A 24,635-nucleotide genomic window follows, 5' to 3' on the forward strand; every position below is an offset into this window, starting at 1 on the left:
ATAAACAGAATAACAAAAGTCAATTACTGAGGAAAGGCATGCTGCTGAAGTACTGAAAAAAGGGTGTGATTCTGACTTACATCTTACTAATCATACAGTCAATCGGCTCTTGTAAAAGTTGCACTGCTTTTAAAATACTCCTCTTAAGGTAACATAGCACATGAAAAGGTTGGGGGAAAAAAGCACGGTGAAGAGGTCTATTTGTGTGTCAGAAAGTATATATTCCTCAATAAGAGGAGCAACTCCGTTGACAGTTAAGTAGCAGCTGGAGCTCTTGCTACAAGGGAAGGCTGGTTAAGATGGACCAGATTTCACTCACACAATTCATTGTGTCTTGTGTGCCTCTACAACTGCAAAATAAGCACAAAATTACATTTTATTTTTCCACGATTCTTCCTTTTAGTAGCCCTCTAAAACAAACCAAATCAAAATAAGGTAAGATGTTATGTTTCAGAAAAACATGACTCAAAAAGCTAGATTGAACTGAGTTATGAAATGAAGTGTACATTACATTTCCTCCATTTGTATCTCACGATAGCTAACTTCCTGCCTTGATTTTGCAAATTTCTGTGATTCACACATTTACATACCTGCATACATTTGAGTAATTCTAAGAAGGCATCAAAACCCTCTAGGAACTTCTGTCTCAAGTCATCTGACCACTCAGTTGGCTTACTTATCAACACATACCTGGGTGCATTAAAAGATACAAGTGTTAACATGACAGGGGTTTTTTTCACCTTCTCAATTAATCAAATTAGCATATAGTCAATGTACTTACTTGAGATCCAAAATAAGGCTCTGAACACGCCTGAATTTGAAAGCCTGCAGAGCAGTGTAACGTTCAAACTGAAACCTGCCTTGGACGTCACGGTGCCTTAAGTGGTCCATAAAAGTTTTGATGATAGTGGTCATGAGATTTTCTTCCGTTATTAGCATTCGAGCCTATGCCAAAGTACATTGAAATTTGCTGTAATTAACAGACACAGCTAACAGCTTCACACTGCATCATGAAGCTTGTAAAATACAGGAATTTTTATCCAAAATAGTTACATCAATAATTAGAACAGAACAACAAACTGAAAGCCAATCTTCCAAACATTCACAGAAGAAAAAATAAGTAATATAGCCAGAAGTTAATATGATCTAGATCTCTTTCTTCAGACCCCTTCTGCACCTAAGTTTGACTATAGTTAGGCTCCTAATCTATACAACTATGACAACAAGACATTTGTTATTATGTGTCTTATAATTAACTTGTACCTCTCTTTAAGTATGTGTTGTCTCCTCTCATGTAATTTAACTACGAGCCCTTTAGGGGAGTGACAGCTCTTCTGTTTTATCTTCACAGACTGTCAAGCAGTATGGTGAATACCGCATCTTCTAAACTGCCAAGGAACTGTATAGTGCAATTTCCACATGGAAATTATGTGAAATTACTTATGATACCCCTCAAGGGCTACTGCATATATCCGAGTGTTGTAGGAAACAAATTAACAGGCATCACGAAGTTCAATGAAGGTCATAATCTAAACTAACCCAACCCCACAAGAGCGCAGGGGGCACTAAGAAGTTACTGCCATCTCCTACTTGTGAGCTCTGCCAGAATGCACCCATTCTGTTGGTTCTCCAAGGGAAATGGGATGAGTTTTGCAGTATCAGATCCCATGAGGATTTCGTTATGAGCTGGTATGCTCAAGATTGGCCACTCTGATCTATCTCAGTGACACTCCAGTTGTTGGCTAGAGCTTCCAGGTTTAACAGTTGCTAATAATCCAAAATACAGGTTCTAAAATGCTACTGCAGGGTTAAAAAAAAAAAATAAATCTAATGGTTAACATTTTCCCCCAAAAAATCACAACTAATACAACCACCCATCCTCCCTCAAATCAAAAAACCTCAGTTGCTTGACAGCTCAAACTCTTATATTACCAAGATGGGTTTGAAAATGTTACTGGGGGGTGGTGGGGTAGTTTTACATCCTTCAGTGTATTCACTCAGTTAAGAATGAGTGGCTCTGAATGTATAAAAAAAAATTCTTATTTCATATGGTAGGACCTTATTATAATTACTTTCACCTTGTAAGACTATTTTATCCTTCTACAAAACAGTAAAAAGATAATTGTTATACTTTTTTTTGCATGCTTTTGAAATGAAACACATGTAAAAGGGACACTGCATTTATTTTCATCTACAGAAAAGTATGAGGTTCCTTAAAAAAAAAAAAGTATTAATAAACATATTTTATCATTTCATCTGTCAAAAGAAAAAATAATACCATAACCTTTTGAATAATACTAGTTGGTTAAGTCTAACTGTAACTCTGAATATTGGTAACATTCTTATTGGGAGTGTCAAAATTAGAAGAGGTAACACAATATTGTCCCGAACCATGGAAACAAAAGCCTGAGGTCTTGCTGAATTCCCATGAACAACATCCACCTGTGGGAAACTGAAGAACAATTTTGCTCAGTATCATAAGTGCCATGCTACTACTGAATTTCAGAGCTCAATTAAGCTGATTAAATTTGGAAGGATTCAGAAGCTTTCATTTTTTAACGAATTCTGGCTAGGAAAATCAGACTTCTATTTCCAGGACAGCTCTAAAGTTTAATTTGTCTAGTTCGTAATGCAAGCAAAGGCAGATTTACTTGGAGACTGGAGAAAAAAATGATGTTTCCCAAACAGCATAAGCTTGTAGAAGACCAGCAGAGTTAGTGAGCTGGCAGAAGTAACAGTGCCTGAAGCACTGTAACAAAAATAAACTGGAAACCTGAAAGAAGGCATCCTCCTAGTCTGGAAGTACCAAAGGAAGTAGGGAATATCATGAGACAACTCCTGCTTGCACTTGTGTTGATTGAAATATTAACATAAAGTGGATTGTTTACAAGACTGCACCAGAATGGTGTGCTCTGAAACACTGATTTCCAAGCCATAATGTAGATTTCTACAAACAGTAACTGTGGTTCAGTACCATGAGGAACTTAAATGTTTATCTACAGACTCACACCTAAGTACTTTTCTAAAAAAAGTAAAAGAAAAATGTAGAAAGAAAAACCAAAAATACTCAGCCCGCTCTGGGAAGTCAAGCTTCGCAGTGGTGAACGCTTTAACTTCTAAGCCCACAGCAATATACGTGAACAATCTGCTGTGCAGTGACAGCGCCCTGTGTTTCCACAGTAACGTCACAGAAATCTGCAGTCTTGACTCAAGAATCTCGAGTGGCTTTTAACAAATAAAGATTTCCTTTTTTTGGTCTTTTAGTACTTACAAGAGAAGGCACTGTGAATATCTGTATCGAGAGGTCAGCAATTGAGAACTCTCTGTCGTGGTCATCTTTCATAAAATCACTCTGCAATCGCTCATAGTTCTATTAAGAAGGAGGCAAAAAAAGGCAAGGAGTGCCAACTATCAGTTTTTAAAAGAAAGACAGGCACTACTCACCAGAGTAGGTACAGTGAAGAGTTGGACAGACAGAGCAGCCACCGATACTGCCCGTTCGTGATCATCCTCCATATAATCTCTCTGCAACTGCCGGTAATTCTAAACAACAAGGGGAAATTCACCTCTAATCCACACTGACCTGATTTTTTAATTTAAATGTATGCTCTGGGAAACTTTAAAGCCACGATAAAGGGAAGAGTAGCTCTTACGGATTATTATTTAGGTATTTTGTACAAAGAACATGACAACTTAATCTGCTCACATGTAAGATCTACTCACTCTCATTTTCACAATAAAGGCTAATGTTTTATTTTCTACTCAAAAAGTTATTTGTCTTCAGCAGAGTGAGCAGAATTTTGCAGTGCTGATTTAAAGCATTTGAAATAGTAGTTACAGCAGAAATACTAATCAGCATAGCAGAATTTCAGCACTATTTCTGAGTAGTGCTGTAACAGCTTACACCTCAACAATGAGAAGCGATTAGCTCTTAAGAAGCGACAGCCTGTGCGGTTGATGGTGAAGACAAAAACATCTGAACTGCTTCAGTCCTGGGGAGCCTGGAAAGACCATTTTCTTCCCAGGAGATGAGATGCCATTATAACTAGTATTTTGAAGACAGAATTAAGGTAGTAGGCATTTCAACTTTTCACTTCCAAAAATAGGAAGATGGTTCCGGATAAGAGTTCATTTGAAGCACTGTATGCTAACTAAACTCTCTGTGCTAGACAATTTAAGCACTGAACATCTCTTTGTAAGAAAGATACTTACCCTTGCAAAGCGGATAGCGAAAAGTTTCTTGTATTTCAAATCCATAAGTAGACTGCTCATGAATAACTGGTGATACACATTTCTAGCTCCTGTCAAGAAAAATGGATGAAACATCACACGTCACTATTTTCTATCAACATATTATGGACGCATTCAGAAAAGTCAACTTGTACAAAATGAGCGAGTGTGCATTTCAGAGCAGAAGCTGCTCTGATTAAGTTTGTCACGTGGCAGCAAATGATGACGAAGAACACATAAACCAAAATTCTTCGAGTGGCATTATTTATTACTCCTGTATGAGATAACACTGAGCTGTCGAATGGAAACATAAATCTTGTAATATAAGGCACATCAGGCAAACAACAACAGATCTCTATTCCTCCTCAGGATAAAGAGAGGATTTGCATGGCCCAGGGAGAAAAAGAACATACTACAACGAGAAGTCCTGGGAATCACAATAAATTTTGGTAGTTTTGAACAAGTCTGCAAAATAATTTGCTTATGTACCTCCAAATTTCTAGTCAGTCTGAGCAGCATCACTGAAAATATTATCAATACAAATGAGAATTGACTGTATACAGCTTGGAACCACATGTGTGAATGTACCATTTCTTTCTGTAGGTCACTTAAGTCAAAAGCTATTACATTATTTCCTTAATGCAGATTAACTATGGAATACATGAAAAAGTAGAGAAATACTGATGTTAAAATAGAAATGCAGAAGTTACTGCTTGCTTATATGACAGACATTATCCTAACAAAACCTGTGTGAAAAATGTTGTAATGGTCCACAAAAGAGCTGCATTTCAAATCATGAAATTTGTGGTCTAAAAAAAAAAAAACAAAAACACCACAAAAAACAATTGAGTACCAGGAATTTTCTCCATAGTACACCCACTTCCCACCTTACTACTTTTATTGCTGCTCCAAAAAGTTCCCAAGATAGATCGCAAAGAGATGTTACTAGGTTATCTGTACCTCAGAACTAGAAAACAACAAAAGACTCTGGGGAGAAGGTAGCATTCTTCAAAATACTACACTTGTGTTTAAATAAGGAAAGGACATATATATTGCATCATTCTCTGCCTTCTCTTTGTGCTTCTCTTTCTTACACATGGCCTTACATGCCCTTTCAGGATAGAAAATCAGACACAAAATCCACAAGAGAAATTAACTACCTGAACTTCTTCAAAATTCCAGCTTTCTAGCCAATCCCTTTATATACATCAGACTTTTATTAATAAAGTTCTAAGGGCTCTAAAGCAACAGAACAGTAATTTTCACTGAATGTTCTCAAAACACTCAGGAATATCTCACAATCATAAACATGAGTCAAAGCAGAAAACCTCTGCCCTGTTCCTTAAAAAGAGGCATTTTGGTACATATGATGTAGATGCTGAGATCCTATAAAGCAGGCAAACCCCAAATCACATTACTGTTTACCAAATTTCCCTAAACTATCACTGTCATCTGTATATTTAAGTCAGTCTCAATTTCAGACTACTTTGAAAAATTAGATCCAAAACAAACACCATCTCGAATGGTCTCCTTATGTTCTTGTCTTCAATGTATGTGGAGTGTATCATGAAGGGACAGATTATAACAAACCAGGCAACTCTATCTACAATATACAACAGTAAAAATGTTCAAATATTCACAGATATGGTAAAGGCAAAACTTTACGCATAGCATCCTGTAACATTTTCCAGAAGTTTGAGAAAACTCACCTTTCCATAGTTTAGAATCATGCAGCATCAGCTTATCCACAAGGGAAGAATTTTCACCATCTGGCCCCTCCTGTAAACCAACCTGACACAATATTCGACGAAGACCATCTTGAAGAAGAGAAACAACGTGCGTTAGTTACAGCTTAAACACAAACTTGCACATTATTTTGACATACTGGAACTTTCATAAGACACAGTAGAAGCCATAGGGCCCCTTCTCCTTGACAACTGAATAACAACCCTCACATTTGCTGAGAGAAACACAAGTATTTTATACCTTCCAAGTTTCATGCTAACCTTATGGAACATTAGGAACCTTGTGAAAATTGCCACATACAACAATTTGTTTCAAAGTTATGAAATAAAAATGTACTTTCTTAAAAGTGCTGCTGGCTTACTAATATAAAAAAAACAATTACAGAGCAGGCTAATTTTCTAGGTTATATTTTTCCTGTTTAAAGCCCTATCAAGAGGTAAATATAATTCATATATGAATCAACTCATATACTCACATATGAGTATTTTGTTTACACTAACTAGCCGCTATTATTTTAAAGCTTCTCTATGTATTTTTTTCTAATGGAAAGCAGTAATAATTATTATGTGAACATGTAACAAATGAAATGCTCGCAGAGAATCTGTATCTGGAACAGAGCACAACACAGCCATGCTCACAATAACAATGTCCAGCCTAGCTTCGCACTGCAGGCAATGCATATTCATTAACACAACTATGACACGCAGATGCATTAGCCCTTATTTCTGCATGCCACAGAGCCATCTCAGCTTCTCAGGGAGAGCTGGTAGTAGCTTAGCATCACGTATACCATACCATTAACTGCATGGTGCAGTTCTATACAGTCTGTGAGCATCTATAGCAGTTCAAGGGTTTTTTGGTTTGTTTATTTGGGGGGTTTCGTTTGGTTTTGTTTGTTTGCTTGCTTTTTTGCCTTGCAGAGTTCGACTCCAACTACTGTTATGACTGGTAACAAATTAATGGCAACGACTGCATTGTTCAATAAATGGCAAACAGACACTTATTCCTGAAGAACTGACGCATTAGAAAGGATGTGATAGTCCAGTTCTTGACAAAGTTCCACAGTAAAGTTCTTCCCTTTATTCACTGACAGGAGTGTAACACCCATTTCACAGCAAGCACCCAACCTAACTTGGTGGCACAGCAGAAGACCCCACCACCTGACAATTCCCCTTTGGTCAGGGGCATTTAAGAGTAACCACCTAAGCAGTGCAGTTCTAGCACCCCATGTGACAGATCAACGGTAACGGGATGTTTAAAATACTGAGCAGAATGTAGATGTTTGGGTGTGTTTGATAAAAGCTAAGGGAAATCAACTTTTTTAAAAAAGTGCATTTCACAAAACTAGACTCCAGAGTACAGTGCAAGACTATATCCTGAGGTGTGGAAGGCATTTCAACTGCTTGAGCATGTAGGTCACAGACAAAACGTATGCATACTGCTTACCATCAAATATTATTTTTGCCCTTCTGAATCATAAAGGATGCTGCATTTAAGGAAGTGAACTCTGCAGAATTTCAGAAACACCACACACAAACCAAACTATAAATTCGATGCTTTCATCTATAATTTTATGCTTTACTAGCATACTATTTTGCAACTGTAATTTAGAGCTGAAAATTAGTGACTTCAGTACGTGGCAAAAATGACATGGCACAAAACTGAACCCATGTCAGTGCCTGTCTACATAATACACTAAAAGGAAAATTTACCCTATAAATTAAATACCTTCATGTCTCTCCTTTCTATTAACAGTTATTCTTTGCCAGCAACACCAGCAAATAGTTGAACAAATTGTTGCCATAACTTTTGAAAAGTTTGATTTAAGTATTTTTAAAAATTAACTTATAGAAACATAAACTACTTGTCTTTTTTGAAAGATAACATGATATAGAGATCCTGTGCCTGAAATCTTGACTAGTTTTTCAACTATCAGTCTAATAAAACACACAGTCTCTGCAGAAATCTTGCACCTATGCAGAACACATATGTAACATTACAGCCAAGTGTGCTTTGCTAATAATTCTTGTTAACAATTTACAGATGCACAGAACACAAGAAGTGCATTGGGGACTGTATCTACATGTCTACATAGCATCAGTTTGAAACATTTTCCTTTTATTTCCCCTGGTGCTCCACATCTTCACAACCTCATGATTCATGAGGACAAGGGAGGAACCAAGCCAAAAGAAACATAGAGCCCTGCCATAAAAACGATACTTTGTATCTTGATTCCTTTGAAGAAAACTCTTTCCAAAGATCTGATTAATAATTCGTTGGCTTCTATACTTACCCCAAAACCTCACATATCCTTGCATTTTTTCTGTTGTTCTACTTACCAAAAAATCTAAAGCAATCACTTTCATCATCATTCATCGAATTACTTCTGAATAATTTTGTTTCATCTAATCAGACAGGTTATTTTCAGCTTACTGCATTCATTTAAAAAGAACTAGGGACTGAAAAATAGCTTGTTGGCATACAGCATTTGACAGCAATTCTCAGCTTCTCAACAGCAACTAAGCAGAAAACAGTATCTGAGAAGACTAAGTCAGACTGGTAGCACTTTCACATGGAAGTTAGAACTAACTCAAAAGCACTCCAGTAAAAGAAAACAAACGAAGTCTGATAAGCATATATTACATATCTAAAATAACCAGACAACATCGCTTCAGGAATTCAGCATGCCTCAAAAATACTCCGTAACTTATCTTAAAAAAGTTCAAGTTTGCCCACCTGAGTATCCAATAACACTGCCAAGCCAGGTTAGGAGCTTCAGACCAAAGCTCTGATGGGCAACAATAGATGAATGCATAACTTGCACTTTCAATGGCTTTGTCTGACGACTGGTATTTCTCTTCAAAAGGAAAAAAAAGATAATGCATATTTAAGTGAGAACTAGCGTGTACTATTCCTCTACAAAACCACAGCATTCCAATGATTACTTTCAATAATTTATCATGTTAATACACATTCTGATTACACCTACATTGGGAACAAACAAAACAAAGCCTGAGCTGTGTTTACCCTATTAATATTTGAAAGACCTTATTGTGCAATATCAACATACTTAGGCCAATCCGTTTTCCGTTCTTGGCCTCCTATCAATGTACACACTGATCTGCTGCATTTGACTGATAAGCGCAAGCACAGCCTAAGACACCCGTGCACATTTGCTGCTCACAACATGACGCGCAAGTCCCACAGCGGCCCACCAAGGAAAGACATTGATTGTCCACAGACTGCTTTCAAAAATACAAGTTTAAAACACAAAGCTAAAACATGAAAGAAAGTATTTCTCCTCATCTCTGTGTTGGTAACCTGAGTAGTTAGATGTTACACATAAATGCCATTTGTTCTTTGACTGTATAGTTGGCAAGTTAAAAATATTGCACAAGTTGCTCTCTAAAGATAGGTCAATGTTTTCAAAATACCTTCAACAGTTTAAGGCCAGTAATTCTAGTTGCAGTATTTGTTTTTCAGTGGTAGCAGTACTACACATCAACTACTTATTTCATGTGATTAAGTACTGCACTGCAGCAGTTAAAGAAAAAAATAAATACAAAATGAAAGCGTATTTGTAGTTTCATACTTGGATTCAACCAGTAACAGTTTCCGTAGTTGTCGCTATGAAAGAGGCAAACAACTTCATACTATAGGAGAAAAACTAAAATAGCTTGACTCTACTGATCTGAACTGACATGCAATACTGAAAGATCACACTTGTAGCTCCTGATCAAACTCCGTTTTCTGAAGGTAAAACTTTTATCTATGAAATTATTTTGGGTGCAAGGTAGACCATAGCAAAAAGAAAAAAACCAAAACAGAGCATAAACCTACATTTCAATATCTCTACTGCGCATATTGTGAATATTATCTCCAAGACTTGGTATTTAAAAATATAGTCTCATTACGGTAATGGTATCACAAAACTGTGTAGCAAAGCTTCTTTTTGTTTGAGATGAAGCAAATAAGTAGACAATATTACTTACCACTATTACTGATTTTGCTTGATTGCAGTACTGAAAGTCTCCATATCGAACAGACCTACGCCCCTTTAAATTTGTAGAGAAGTAACATTACCACCAGCTTCTAAACAAGAAGTTCAAATGCTGTGTTCTACGCTATTATCCAAGACACAGTAAATGTTTCAGACGCATGTTAACCACTTTTGCTTTCATGCTATTTTCATTTTTTAAAGTATCATACATAGTTACATACTTAAATTCCCAAAATGCACCCTGCTATACTAAATTTCTTTTGTGTAATAAATACTGAAAAGATATCTTTAGTACTAATGCATTAACTATTAGTTTTGATAAAATTTGAAAATATTTCAGACATTTCAATGCCTTTTTTAAAAGTAGATAATATAGCTAATTAGTCTTTTAAAGATACAACTAAAGCACTTTGTTTATTTCAAAACTAGAAGGCTTCCATATTGTATGAGTCCTTCTATATTGTCAATACATCCATTAAAATAGACAGTTGATTTAACTTATGTTGTATTAAAGACAGAACAGCTTACTGGAATTTTAGATCTGGCTTCATGCCAAATCATTTCAGGCATAGTCTTATTTCTTTTACATATATACATGTGTGCACATGTATCTATGCGTTCATGTTTGTATTTAGAAGTAGGACAGGGATCAGCAGTCAGGAAACCTCTCCCAAGTGCATTCGACAATCAACAGCATGTGCTCAAGTCAGCACATATTCACGGATCAGACAGGAATCTTTTAGTTACTGATATCACAAAAAAAGTAGTGATAATACAAAAAAAACAAAATCTAGTTCAGTGTTAAGTAATATAAAGTGGTTGTATTTCCCTTCCCACTGACCTTTTTGAAGTACATTCACATCCCCAAATGACACTTTCACTATGAATTTGGAACAGACTTCCCCCCCATGCTGCCTCCCCAAAAAAAGGCACAAGCAAACAAATCATAAAAAGGACACTCATTTTCACAGCAACTGCTTACAGGCTCATGGCACAAATAACAAGATGCAGTTGTCCCTAGAAAGTATCCCTTTCTTAAAAAATTCACACAAGCCAGAATACAAAACAGCTGACAGAGCACTTCTGACACTAATATACTATTTAAAATTATGTTCAGGGTGTAGTGATCCTGAAGTCATTGCTCCTTCTAAATCCTGTATGAAATGCTTTCCCACTTACTGTTGTTATCATCTGACAACTATGAAAAAGAAAATTAAATTTAAAAAAACCCCACACGTAGTTCCACAAGCACTGGAACAAAAGCAGCCAAGTAGGGATTTTAGCCCTTAGAGTTGACTGGTGTTACTCTGAGAAGCATTTCCCATGCTTGGAGTACATATAGAGGCTCTTTCAATGTCAGCTCACAGGGGTACAGTAAGGGATGAGCTAAAGCTGCTGCCTGACCTTGGCAGCAGAGTGAGAGACACCTTGCCATCTACATGCACAAGACATATGGAATACAGTTACACTGAAACATATACACAATATAGGGTCACCTAACACATAGGGCTCAACCACATTAACCACACTCTTTGTGAAAACAAAGCGTAGTTATATAAAATAAACATTAGAGTAAGTATAGGTAGAAGTTGTAACAATTAATTTACTTACATCTCTATCTACTGTTGTTGCAAAACCAATCGCTTCCTTCTGCGTGCAGTTGACAGCCTTCTGAAGAGTATAAATAACTTGTTCATAGGTATGGACTTCATCATTAAACAGCATGCAGTAGTAAGTGTCACTCTTCTCACTTCAAAGCAAGGATTGAATTTATGTATAATTTTAAGTAACGTAATTTTTAAAAAATCAACTTCTAGTTTAACAAAATTTTCCACCGAGCAGACAACCCAAGCCTGGGTTTCTTTGCTATACTGGAACATATCTCAACAATTTATTTGAAAAGGACTGACTATCCCTAACTCCCATAAGAACATGCACCTTTCGTGCAGAATTAAGTCCAAAATGAGCAAAAAAGTCTTAAGACAATACTTCAGGCCGCATATTATTTTTGAACATTTGTTGATTATGAATTGACAGTTTCCGACTACGGAAAACACATTTCCTTCCAGTGTAGCTGTGTTCAATACATTTCCCCACAGTTTCTTAGAGATTTTACCACTCTTGGCCTAACTTTGCCACACTTGCTTCCCTAAAACTACATAAAAGGTCTATTAGACAACAACAACTTGGCAGTAAGCTTACACAGATCCAATGCAATTGTTTGATTTCCATAATTTATTTACACAGCATTGTTACTCACACAATACAAAGTAAAAAAGTTACTAACAAGGTGTCAAAAATTAATCCATGATAACTATGATGCTACAATACACTCAAATACTCTGTAATGCTTCAAAATTTGTAATAAGTGGATCACCAAAATTACAAAATACTTTTGCCATCAGAATTTCAGTAACTTCGACTGTTAGAAACTAATCCACCACTTGTTTCAGGGTACTGTATTTTACTGATACTTCCTTTTCAATATTAACAAAATGAAGGCATCACAAAGATACTGTTTCATCACCACTATGGAAAGAAATGAGCTGTATAATCACAAAAGTAAAAAAAAAATATGAGAAAAGGAAATCTATTTAAATTATTTTAACCCACTGTCAATAAAAATATTCTTGACAATTTTAGGAAAGGCAGAAAATATACTTAAAATCAGAATTAGCATTTTCTGTTGTAAATGTCTGCAAGCTTCAAAAGGCAGAAGACAAATACTATACTTACATCATTTCTAGGCCAGGCAATTCATTTTCCTTTTCCCATGTTAATATATCTACTGCGTATTTAAGTGTGATGGCAAAAATATTATAAGCTCTTGCTACCATATCTTCTGGCAAGTGCACAAGAGGATCCTGGAAAATAAATACAAATAACAATTGAGGTATCAAATTATATTCAAAACAGAAATTGTCAAATTTGCACTTCTCTTTGTCAAAGATCATGTAATACCTTTAATGATGTCTTTTCTTTAAATGACTTTACATTTGAAAGGAACAGAGTCAATAATCATCCTGTTTTATTTTTCCAGTTCTTCACTGACAATCACTAAGGCAGTAATCTAACGTTCAATACCTAAACGCTGATCACCCACCTAAATTCTCACACACTTCTCCATTTTCACTTTCATTGTTCCCACTTCTGCACACAAAGATAGTCCTTCTGAAGAACTTTTAACCTCAGCTGTTATTAAAATCTGCTTTTTCTGTGATGTGTTCAAAAACATAATTTGAAACCACTGTATCTTTTGTTCCACTTCCCAATATTAGTAAAATGCAGAATACAAACAGCTATGAATCTATTGCCTTGTTTTATATCTAGCATGCATTTAGAGGCACAAGTCTTTCTCTATCCAAGCTTATACAATATCCAGCACACTGGGACAGTGATTTATGGCACACCTCTTATATGCTGTAGTATGTAATTAAATGCTAAATGTAACCAGGTATTTCACAATGACCTGCCATTCTCTCAGTCTTGTTCACAGACAGTCCCTCCTGCGTGTGGACCATGCAGCAACTTGTGCCTGCTCAGCAGCCTCTAGGGTGCCTTCCCTTTGACATCTGCAGCAGCTGCTATAAACTCATCCTCCTCTCTCTGCCAGAGCAGAATGGCTGCTGCTGCAGGTGGGAGAACCAAAACGAGGAGGGGGAGAACCAAAACGAGGAGGGGGAGGAAGAGAAGTGCTGCCTCAGTCTGCAAATCAAAGGGGCTACTTTTCTGAAAAGCAAATGAAAACCAAGGCCAGCTCCAAATCAGGTAGTACAGGTGCCATCACCATTTTCTTCCAATCCATTTCAAGGGATTTTAATGTGAATAGAGAACTCTTTTCTTCTACAAAGCTGGAAAGGGAACACTAGCTGCCCTGCAGGTCACCTGGACATGTTCTATACATTGAATCACTGACTCAATTCATCATTTGCTATTTTGAAGTATGTGTAATTGTTAGCCAATTAAAATACTTAACGGTAGCCCAACTCCTGGTTTAGGATTATCTAATATCAAATTCTGTGTTTCACTATAGCCTGTGCTGTATAAAAACAGCCACAATAACCTTTTCAGAACTTAAATCTGCATTATCTACAGGAGGCCCTTGACAGTCAGCCATTCACCTGTACTTGTAAAGTTTATTCATCCACCCACCCCAAGATTAATTCGGAATATCTGGAAGCCTTACAGGAACTTTAATCATTGCCATTTCTTTTTTTTTTTTTTGCTTCATTTAAAACTTATCTAGGCTATGAAGAACTATCAGTCACCAAATGCAAAGCCAAACCTTAAGTAGCAGCACTGCCTCCATTCTCAGTGCTTTCAACAAAAACATATCTGGGAAGGCAGAAAATGGGCTCTGATAATGCTCAAGAAATGATCCTTGATCTGCCTCAAACACAACACTGCATGACACAAGAGATCTCAATCCCCATCACTCACAGGGAAGAAACACAAAGCCTGCCCAGTAACTTCTTTTTTATCTATCACTCACACTCAACTGTGAGAGTATCTTTGGCCACACAAGCAGCAGTCCACCCAAGATTTCACAACAGTTTTCTAACTAAGGCTGCCTGTAGTGTAAACTGGCAAGTAGACCAAGTGGTGAGTCCATGCAGTAGTGCTGGAGTCTTAGGGTCGAGATAGTGACAACAGATTTCAGAAGGACCACTGCCACTGCAAATACAGTTACAGTTCCTTCACTTAAACCACCAGATGAGCAGAATTACTACAAGAATTTGCCTTATATTTGCACTTCAAAAAAAACCTCACAGAAATTATATTACATAAGAACAGACTAGTGGCTAGACCAGAAGCCCAACTTAGAACATTTGGGGAATGAGAGTGGCTAACAGATACATTAAGGGAAGAATATAAGAAAAGGACAGATTGTTCCTCTGGTGTCCATAATTTAAGACACTAATACTTCCCACACCAAGGATGGTATCTGCAATTTTAAACAGCCTTTGATGATATTTTCCCTCCACAAATGTGCTAAACTTCCTTCTGAACACACAAAACACTATTGTTGTTCAAAGTTTATATAGCAGCTAGTTCAACAGCTTGAATTCATACTTTAAAAGCTAGTATGCTTTTTTGCATTTAGTATGTTCAAGTTGTTATGCTACAACAATGATGAAGATATGTTCTCTATTTACCTTCTCCGTACCAAACAAGCTTTTATAGACCTCTATCTTATACCTCCATTACAGCTTTCCTGTAACAAGCTATTCTGAATTTAAATATCTGTGCACTTTACTTTGGTAAGAATGAGAACATATGCTGCACAGACAACTTGGCTTCCTTGTGCACGTGATTACCTACAGATTTTTTTTTTCACATGGAGGACTCCCTTCACATTTCAGAATATGGCAGAAAAACAACAAAAAGGAACTGAAGCTGCAGAGGAAACCAAGAACATACAAAATGAAGCCTTCAAGCAGAAAATGTCATTCTAAATAACTCCTTAAATTAGACAAGACATTAGTTTCGTTTAAGACATACGGTGGTTCAAATATTACTATTAAATTCCCTCCCATCTCTCACACGTGGTATACAAGACTAAAAATAACCTCGCGCTAATGACTTGTATATACACGCACATATATACATAGTTTAGAGTGTTTCAAAACATGACACCTCAATTGTTATTACCTCTTCTTCTGCAGTCTCTGAAGTGTTAAGTTCATGCTTTTGACAGTAAGGACCTTCTTTCCAAGCTTCTGTATCACCACAATCACAGAAACCTCCTCCACCTGATGTTGTCATCTAAAAATATTTACAAACAAAACACTTCATGTAAATACACGTATACATACATGCACATTAAGAAGTAAGTAGTCACAACAAAACTACAAAAGCACAATGAAAACACCTGACAGCTTTAGCCAGTACCCTTTTAAAAAAAGCACAGTGAAACCCTGCCTGTTTCTATGACGGCTGAAATCTTATGTACTTTATTGGTCTGTCTGTGCAAAAAGAAAAGAATCAAAAAACAAAACCCCAAAACTTCAGACACCCCCATTTTGCCCCACCTGAAGGCTGTGGGTTTTTCCTGACTTACAGATTTTCCGAATCTATGACTTGCAATGCCATCTGTACTATTTCAGATTCTCTCATTTTTAATCTGAACAAAGCTCAATCGTTTCATATAGCACTATTACACAGTGAATAAAACATACGCTGTTTACAGGAACAGAGTTTACAGAGAAAACTTACCAATTTTTCATGTAAGTCTTAGTAAGCACAGAAAAAAGTATCTGAAAACTGTAATGATATATTTATACGGTTTTAATACAATTGATTTTTAAGTTAAGACCACCTCCAATTAATAAACGTGTTAATACTCTTTTTGAACCACAACTATTAAATAATTCACAAAAGAATTCTTCTTTTACCTATTTTTAGCATACAGGTATATCCGATAGTATCAACAAAACTAGACAGACATTTGAAAGAACATTTGCTTCCACTTCTGGATGCCACCTAGACTTGTTAACTCACTAAGCTTGCAAACTAGAAACCTACATCAAGATGTATGCTGATACCAACAAATTGTGTTGGGTTTCTTGGGGCAAGTTGGTTTTTTTGTTTGTTTGCCTTTTTTTCCTAAATCCTAGAGCTCAGTGAAATCACACAATGATCAGATTTATATTAACAACAGTGCAGTATTGTCAAAAGCAGATTTACAGTAAGGCTGCACCATGGTTTTCACCTGGCTTCTTAGTCTAAAAACACACTGAGGCCTTCTCCGTTTTGTCTGTTTTTTTTCAACTAACCTGTACTACTAATAGCAGTATATTACCAAAATAAACAGCATTTGCAGTTTTAGTTCTCCATTTTAACTTTAAAGACAAACAAGAAAACTGGTATTGTACAGAATTTGATAAGAATTCAGATGTTTAAAGGAAATAAATTTTAAATAAAAGTGGCTTCTTCATAAAGGTTTTTCAACACCTTTTAAAAATAGTCAAGGTCAAAGCAAGCCAAAAAAACAACTCTAACGCTGTAAAGTTCACCAAAGGGCATGTTAAAAAGTAACATTCTCACATTTGTAAGCCTAACTGTTGCACATAAAATGTAACTCCTTGATATTTTAAAGCTTAAACTTTCAGAATTTACACTCAGATCAAAACACTCAAGTTCTCTACAATTATTGCAGACATAATCCCAAACTTTGTGTTCAACATTTTGAAACTATGTATACATTCTTACACCTCAAATAAGGAGTTCAGTAACACACACAAAATTATTAATGACTACTTCACATATTCCCGCAGCAATACTAACCCTGTATCGGTGCTCTCTATGAATACTTCCAAGAAAGCACTCCATGCACAACACACAAGTTGGGTCAACCGCACAGTCTCTGAAAGCAGCAAGAAAAATAAGCAAAATCAAAAAAAAAGAAAGTGGAAAAAAATTACACAAATGGTTTTGCCTTTAATTACACATTTTACAACAGGTAATTTTCAAATATCACCAATATTAACCTTCTGACTAATGCATATATTAGTCAGAAGAGAGGAAAGAGATGGCTTCCAAGAAGGAAGAAACAAATGAAGGAGAAAAAAAGACAAAAAAAAAAAACCACCCAAAAAAACCCAAAAACCAAACACAACTGTTCTCATAACAGAAGAAGCATTAAAATATTGTCTGGGTAGCATGTATATTTGGGCGAAATAACCATTGCCTTCAAGAGGTGACACAAGTATATAAGCAAGTAAACAGATGAATTACAGAACACAGTGCAGACAGGTAAACAGTGAAAACCCAAGCAAGAGCTCAAGTACAAGGACTCAAGTACAGAGTATAAGTATCAACAATCTCCAGCAATCAGAAAAGACATTTTTTCACTGAACACTGGAAAGAAAGATACACACAATATAACAGACCAAACCCCTGCTTCCGAGTTTAGCCCTACAAGCTCACTGAAGAGGTCCGAGAATGCAATTTCCTCAACCAGGAGATCAGAGGCCATAATAAGGTCCTGCCTACAAGCACTGCTGTATTACGCAGAAGTAATATTTCTAGCAAAAAGAGCTAAACAAATGAATGACACAATTACTCATTACATTTAACTGTGTCCCTGAGAAATACTAAAAATAGATTAACCTATATAATGCAACTGACTTCAAGGCACTTCAAGATTAAGAGAGCCAGGTGTTTTTGCAATGTAAAAATAACTACCAAGAAAATGAATCTCTTGTGATTGTTATTATTAAAACAAGAAAAGAAACACCTTACTTAGTTCAAAAGAAAACATCAGAGACCCTACGAAATACTATTGAAAATTCTCTTAATTTCATTTAACCAAATAAATTAAACCAGGTAATCATGAAAGATAATCAGGCAACTGTAACTTACTACGTATGCATAAAGTACCATTTTCACATTTGTTTTCTTCAGAGGAGCCACTAAAGGTGAAATCGTCAAAGTAAAATTATACAAAGCTCTTCTGTTTTAGAATAATTTCCATTCATGGCATTTTTTAAATTAAAAAAAAAATTCAAAACCACAAGATGCCTACACTATTGGGTAGATTAGTTCTATAATACCAGGTATTGATTCTTCAGAGCCCTTCATGGACTCAGAAAACAATAATTTTAACTATTGTGGGATACAGAAAATAAAACTCTCATTATTCTTCATTATCAGCAAAGAAATTTATTAACACACAACAGGAAACATTAACAGTTTTACATCTATATTCAGTATTTAACCGAAAGAAGATGAGACTCCATCTTGATAATAGCAACAGCAAAAATATTCTGTATTCACTGTTGACCCTGACTTGAGCAGAAAGTCAGACAAGATTGCCTTCCAAGACATCCCTTCTAACCTGAAATTATTATATTGCTGTATTTAAATCATTTTTTCTACTGAAACAAAGACCCTGAGTATGAACAGTACGTTCACTGAGTCTTTAAATCCCACACCAATGGATTGCATTATTCTGTTTCCATCATACCTGACAGTATTCTCAAGATATACCTCACATATTGAGCTGTTGGTCTTGAAAAAGCTAGTGTTTAGAAGAAATTAACAGAACTCCTATAGTTTTCATTAGTCCATATAAAGAGCATTTGATCATTAACATATTACTTATATACCGCAATGCAATTTGACTTGAATTAAAACACCAGTTCTGAGATTTGGCTTTTTAGTTCTTCGGGACAAGATTCCATGAAAAAGTACTAAAGAAACTGTGGAAATTCTTTTCACAGTTTCTGATAGTCCTCAGCCTCCTACTCTCTAATTCTCTACTCAGATCTTGCCACATTTTCACAGGTGTGAAGGAAGAACCTAAGAACATCTAGAGCTGGAGTTTTCTTAGTGGTTGAAAGGATCTAAAGTACCCACCAGTTTAATTTCATCCATCTCAGTGTTACAGGTCTCAAAATATTTCCAAAACTACCTACTCTAACTGATCGTTGAAAGAGAAATGCAGAAGAGGCAGTTTGCTGAGTTAAGTATCTCAAGTGCACCCTGAATCAGAACTTCAGCGAATAAGGCCAGTAAGGTATGATGTTTCTAGAAGAGGAGAGCACTAAAGAGTAAAATGCCATTATCATTCTCTCCTTGTAAATAAAGGGAATGGAAACCCAGAAAAAAAAAGTACTTCAAAGTAAGACAGACATTCTCTCCCACATCACCACACCAAGTGTTAAAGTGTCCAAGAGCATGGTAGAAACCATACAAAACAAGAGGAATCTGCGACAGAGAGGGTACAAACTAAGCTTAAGCTACAGACAGTTCAGGAAATAAAAGACAATGGATATACAGCTAGTAATACACTGGCTTAAAACTGAAGATTTTTAAAATATTTGTCATAGGTTAGTATCTTCCTGTCTTCTTTCAAGTAAAATGGTATTTTTAGAGAGATCTAGAGATAGAGGTAAGAAAGGAACAATAAAACTGGTACATCTGTCTTCACATCATTTTGTGTCTGTGTGTGACATACTGGTGTAACAGGTCACGGAAAGAGGCCTAAAACACAGGATCAACACTAACAGCTGATATTAAACACCTGAATTACACACACACATAACTGCCCACTTCTGATTAATTCCCTTATATGACACTGACAATTCACGCCAGCCATTTTCTTAGTCTTGCATTTCTTTTGTACAGAAAATACACTATACTAATTAGTATTTTTCCACTTACAAACCTGTAGGTTGTTAATTTTCCTCTGGTCCCACCTGTCATGAAACACTGCAAGGTTACTTTAAAAATGCATTCATGGTATTAACTTCTCATTAGGACAACAAATTATTGTCAAAAGACGTTCCATGACTTCACAAATTATAAATACTTCACAATGATAAGTTGAACTACCTGCAAGAATACGTAGGCTCTCCCACTTTAAAAACGCGGCCACAGAGATGGGAAGGCTTGTTCGCTTGCTCAAGCTTTGGAAAACCAAATGCAGGATCTTCACCACAAAGGTACCATTCCATTGGCCCCAGCAAAACTTGTTGTGACAGCATGTCCTCTCTTTGTGGGGCAGGGTTAGGACCCCTGCAGTAAATTTTTGGTACATAATAGGCCAGATGCTGGTATACTTCTTTCTGAAGGTCATTTGCTTGCAGCCATTTCTTTTAAATTAAAAAGAATGAGAACATAAATAGTTCATTAATAAAACACCAAACATAATTCTAGCCATCAAGAGAACAATTTTATTTCTAAATCAAAAATCTAAAGTGGTGTTGCAAAACTAGAAAGCCATGCTTCCTTCAAAGTGTTAAATCTAGACAATCACAGAAGACAGACATTAGGAAAGGAATAATTTGCTTCCCTGCTTCTACATTTTATCCTTTTGACATACAAAATGATTTTTACAAACACAAAACTTCCATGATCAAATTCTTCAAAATTCTCCTCCAGGATGCACAACCACTAAAACATCCCAACATTAGCAATGCCTTTTAGGACAAGGCCCAAACTATGCTGGTTGCCCTTCTTTGGAATGCAGACTGCTGCTGCCAGCTGGGGACACAGAGAAGCAGCGGCAGCCTGGAGCTGGCAAGGAACAGGCAAAGACAAAGAGCACAAGGAGAACAGCAAACATAGCGTTAGGTAACAGGCCCTCTCTCCTTAAATTTTAACAAATTACCTATGAAAAGGAAGGGAGTTTGGTTTCTCCTACCACCAAAATAACTTATCTGCATTATTATTTCAAGTGTGACATTAAATCCTGAATTTCTCTTAGTCAATCAACTGCAAAAAAACCCCACAAAGTCGACAGAGTTTTTAAAAACCATCAAGCTCCTGTACCTGCTATAAGCCACTGAAAAACTCACAGCTTTTTCTAGGGTTTTTTTCCCTTGTATACACACACAGAGTAAAAAAAAATCCTGTAGGACAACATATGCTTTACTTCTGCCTTGTCGATTACAATTGTATAAAGGTTTAAATTATAAATTAATAATGCAAGGTTTTTATAATAAACAAATGAGAGGAAGCACATACTGCAAGTGTGCACTGATTAAACCCTGTGTTACATAAACGGCCTTAGTATGCCATTTCTCATTGTAAATATGACAACCAGATACCCCCTGGCAACTTCAGAAAAAGAATTCACAATCAACATAAAACTGTACATGAAAATAAAGAATTAATTATACCAAAATAAATGGGTTTGGTAATCAAATGTTACAGCTTGATTTACTCTGAATTATTTATGACTCACTCTAAAGAACTTATGTTTAAGACAACACAGTTGTAGTAAGTTCTTCAGGATACAGACATACAGAGTCAGCAGAGCATTTGTGCCAGCTAAGAATGGCTGCACTTCTTACTTTTTTAAAAATACATTGTAGTATTTTCATTTACTAGACTATGGTTTCTAAAGTAGAACTTCATATAAAAAACACTTATTTGTCAGTACAGCTCTTAGTAGAATAACATGCTTTCCTCACATCTCTTTCCCTAAATTTGACTTCCTAAATTCATAATCAATCTACTAAATCTTTCTGTATTGATTGATATAGCTTTAATGGTCAAAGCCAAAATTTTTTCAAGGAAGCCCATGGGAAAAGGTTGCCAAAAAGCTGTACCCAACAATCTATACTTTTACAGATAATCTCACCATTCCCACCAGGATTCAGAGAATACTGCACAAAAACGGGGGGGAGGGGGGGAAGGTAAAGTTTGCATAACTAATAATTTGGTTTGTTTTCTTTCCTACCCCATTAATCTTTTCCTCTCCTTTCATCATTTGTGCCGAATATCTACTAACGCCAGGAACTGACCAAATCACATTGAAGCTGACTTAGTCTCTTCCATGTTTTGTATTTAATAACATAATTTTTAGATTCTTTTCTAGGTTATGTATTAGTTATTACATCTGCATTTTTCTCAGCAAAATACCTTTAATTTTGACCTTTTAATTCATTACTAATTTCTAGCTAGAAAACACACCATGCATATTACCTGCACTACAAGCTCAGACAAATACCTAGCCAGGAAAATTCTTGTTCCTCGAGTAAACTGCTTTCTCATCCCAAAAATCCTGGGACTAGTTGCCTGAAAGCTGGGTGTGGCAGTTGAGTGTCATCACACTTAAAGGTCGTTGTGGAGCCAGTTCTCTACACACAAATGTGCACACAGTTTTGAAAATCAGATCCCAACTAAAGGAATATCAGAAGGAAATGTGGGCTTTCAGGACAAGGAAACTGATGTTACTCTAAGAGCTACAAGGAAGGCAACTCAAAGTACTGTTGCACATGTAAAACTGCTATTAGAAATATTTACATATGCATACATATATTGCACTGCCTTTCTAAATCGCTACCTGGGAGGCACTGAACTCCAGCAAAGCTACTCAAAACTTTGGTATTTGTTGTTTAATAAAAGCATTTTGTATTTAGGGAAGTTTTCAATTAGCATTTGTATGCCTTCTAACCTAAAGTCACATGTAAGAAAACATAATGTTCTACTCTCTCAAGAGAGCTTTTCATTAAAAAAAATGATTTGTATTCCTCTTCGCTTCCTCCCCCCGTCAAACCTACTCTCCTACAGCAATTTTTGACTGCCCTAAAAAAAACAAAACAAAACGCCACACCAAACACCCAAAAAGCACTGACCAAATAACATTTTTATGTAAGGAAATACCTAATGGTCCATCGGGTTTTCTATTAAATCCACATCTAAGCAAGAGATACCAGGAAAAGAAAACATATAACACAAATAAGCAATAAAACAACTCAGTTTGGTGTTTCAAAAGCTGAAAGGTAAACTTTATGTTTTTCTTAGCTATATAAATAAATACTTGCAATGTAGGCCCATTTTCTTTTACAGATAATTTATTCTTTTGATCGTTGTTCTTTGGAAGTTTATCATTAAGTTGTTGCAATGAGAAAGTGAAGCTTAAAGTGCTACAACTACTGCTTTGGGCTGGCATTTGTTTTGTTAATACCGGGCTATCAGCAAAGGAGGCAGAAAAAACAATGCTAAAAGCCAAGCACGTTGTTTACATATATAATCAGGCAGTGCCAGCAGCATTTAGTTGCCAGCACATTGTCGATTTGACAGTGATAGACCACAGAATCGGAGCTGGTGACGACAGAGAATAAAAATAAGAAAGAATTGACTAAATCTAAACTGGCACTTATACCCCTAGTGAATTCCTAAATGTGTTCCACTTGGTGCACGTCTGCCTTGAGTTTATCTATGGTGTGATCCCCAAAAAAATCTGCTACTCACACAGACAAGGTAGTTTGGGCTCAGCCTGGTTTACTTTATTAAATGTTTGATGGAATTATTTGTTTTGCTGTTGAGAGAAAGGAAAACTAATTCTGGAGCTAAACTAGCTAGGATATAACTAACTATGCACATTTGCCCATCTAATCATAGCTCTGCCTGCACTGTGGGTATACAAGCATAATCTGAGGATAATCTGAATGACAACATTGTCTCTTATTTTCTTTTGGAAAGCATCCAAAGTAATTCTCATTGAAATACACACAGACAGCTCTCCAAGGTCTTATCCCACAGATACACACATAAGAAGTCCCAGTATTTTTTACATATGTATCTCCAGTTCCTCAAACACACAAGTGTCTATAAATTCTGGCACGTACGCCAGAAGCAAAAGTTTCTCTAAAAACTTTACCCTCAAGATGCCACTTATTTTCCCTTTCAACTACTCTTCATAAAAGCAGAGAAAATTCATAAACAAAACTAGATTATTTAAAATATTACACTGATTTCACTACTATTTCCTCTACAAGCGTCCCGTTCTAACAGTCCTAAGTTTAACTAGGGCAAGCTTTTGTCAGAACTACGTCTTAAATACTGGGGTGGAAGAAAGAATACTTTAATGAAACTTCAACACTACAAAGCATATTTGGGGTCCGACATCCACCTAAAAGAACAGGAGTAAGGGGAGCTTCGCACATGGAGGCATGACTGCCGGTGGGGAGACGTGAAGAGACAGCAAACCAGGCAGGAGAACTGAACTCCCCAGCTGTCTGGAGAAGGCGAGGAAGCAGGAAAGGAAGGAGCAGACGCCGAGCAGTGGCCCCGAGCCCCAGGAGCGGCGGGGAATCGCGGCCACCGAGGCGGCTGCCCGGGGAGCCTCGACGCCGGGCAGCACAACAGGAAAAGCCGGCTGCTCGCTGCGCCCCGGCTCGGCCACGGCAACAGCGACGCCGGC

At 36.6% G+C, this 24,635-nt stretch overlaps 1 protein-coding gene across 4 annotated transcripts in view; it reads right to left on the reverse strand.

The window, feature by feature from the left end:
• UBR2 (ubiquitin protein ligase E3 component n-recognin 2) overlaps window positions 1-24,635 on the reverse strand; it is a 57,639-nt gene that overhangs the window by 32,595 nt on the left and 409 nt on the right. For 2 of the 4 annotated variants that reach the window (XR_010471601.1, XM_065058335.1), the window contains exons 2-13: window positions 20,315-20,574; window positions 17,264-17,342; window positions 15,629-15,742; window positions 12,713-12,840; window positions 11,588-11,726; window positions 9,969-10,031; window positions 8,713-8,833; window positions 5,940-6,047; window positions 4,213-4,301; window positions 3,272-3,370; window positions 782-945; window positions 591-690 (exon numbers count right to left, since the gene is read on the reverse strand). Coding sequence is in view for 3 of the 4 variants with exons in the window: in XM_065058335.1 (XP_064914407.1) it covers window positions 591-690; window positions 782-945; window positions 3,272-3,370; window positions 4,213-4,301; window positions 5,940-6,047; window positions 8,713-8,833; window positions 9,969-10,031; window positions 11,588-11,726; window positions 12,713-12,840; window positions 15,629-15,742; window positions 17,264-17,342; window positions 20,315-20,574 (1,464 nt within the window). In the remaining variant the exon portion in view is untranslated. Of the gene's footprint in view, window positions 1-114; window positions 351-590; window positions 691-781; window positions 946-3,271; window positions 3,371-3,444; window positions 3,544-4,212; window positions 4,302-5,939; window positions 6,048-8,712; window positions 8,834-9,968; window positions 10,032-11,587; window positions 11,727-12,712; window positions 12,841-15,628; window positions 15,743-17,263; window positions 17,343-20,314; window positions 20,575-24,635 lie in introns of those variants that run through there. The other 2 variants (XM_065058338.1, XM_065058336.1) reach the window with 2 other exon arrangements.

Source organism: Columba livia, chromosome 3, assembly GCF_036013475.1.
Source record: "Columba livia isolate bColLiv1 breed racing homer chromosome 3, bColLiv1.pat.W.v2, whole genome shotgun sequence".
NCBI lineage: Eukaryota > Metazoa > Chordata > Aves > Columbiformes > Columbidae > Columba > Columba livia.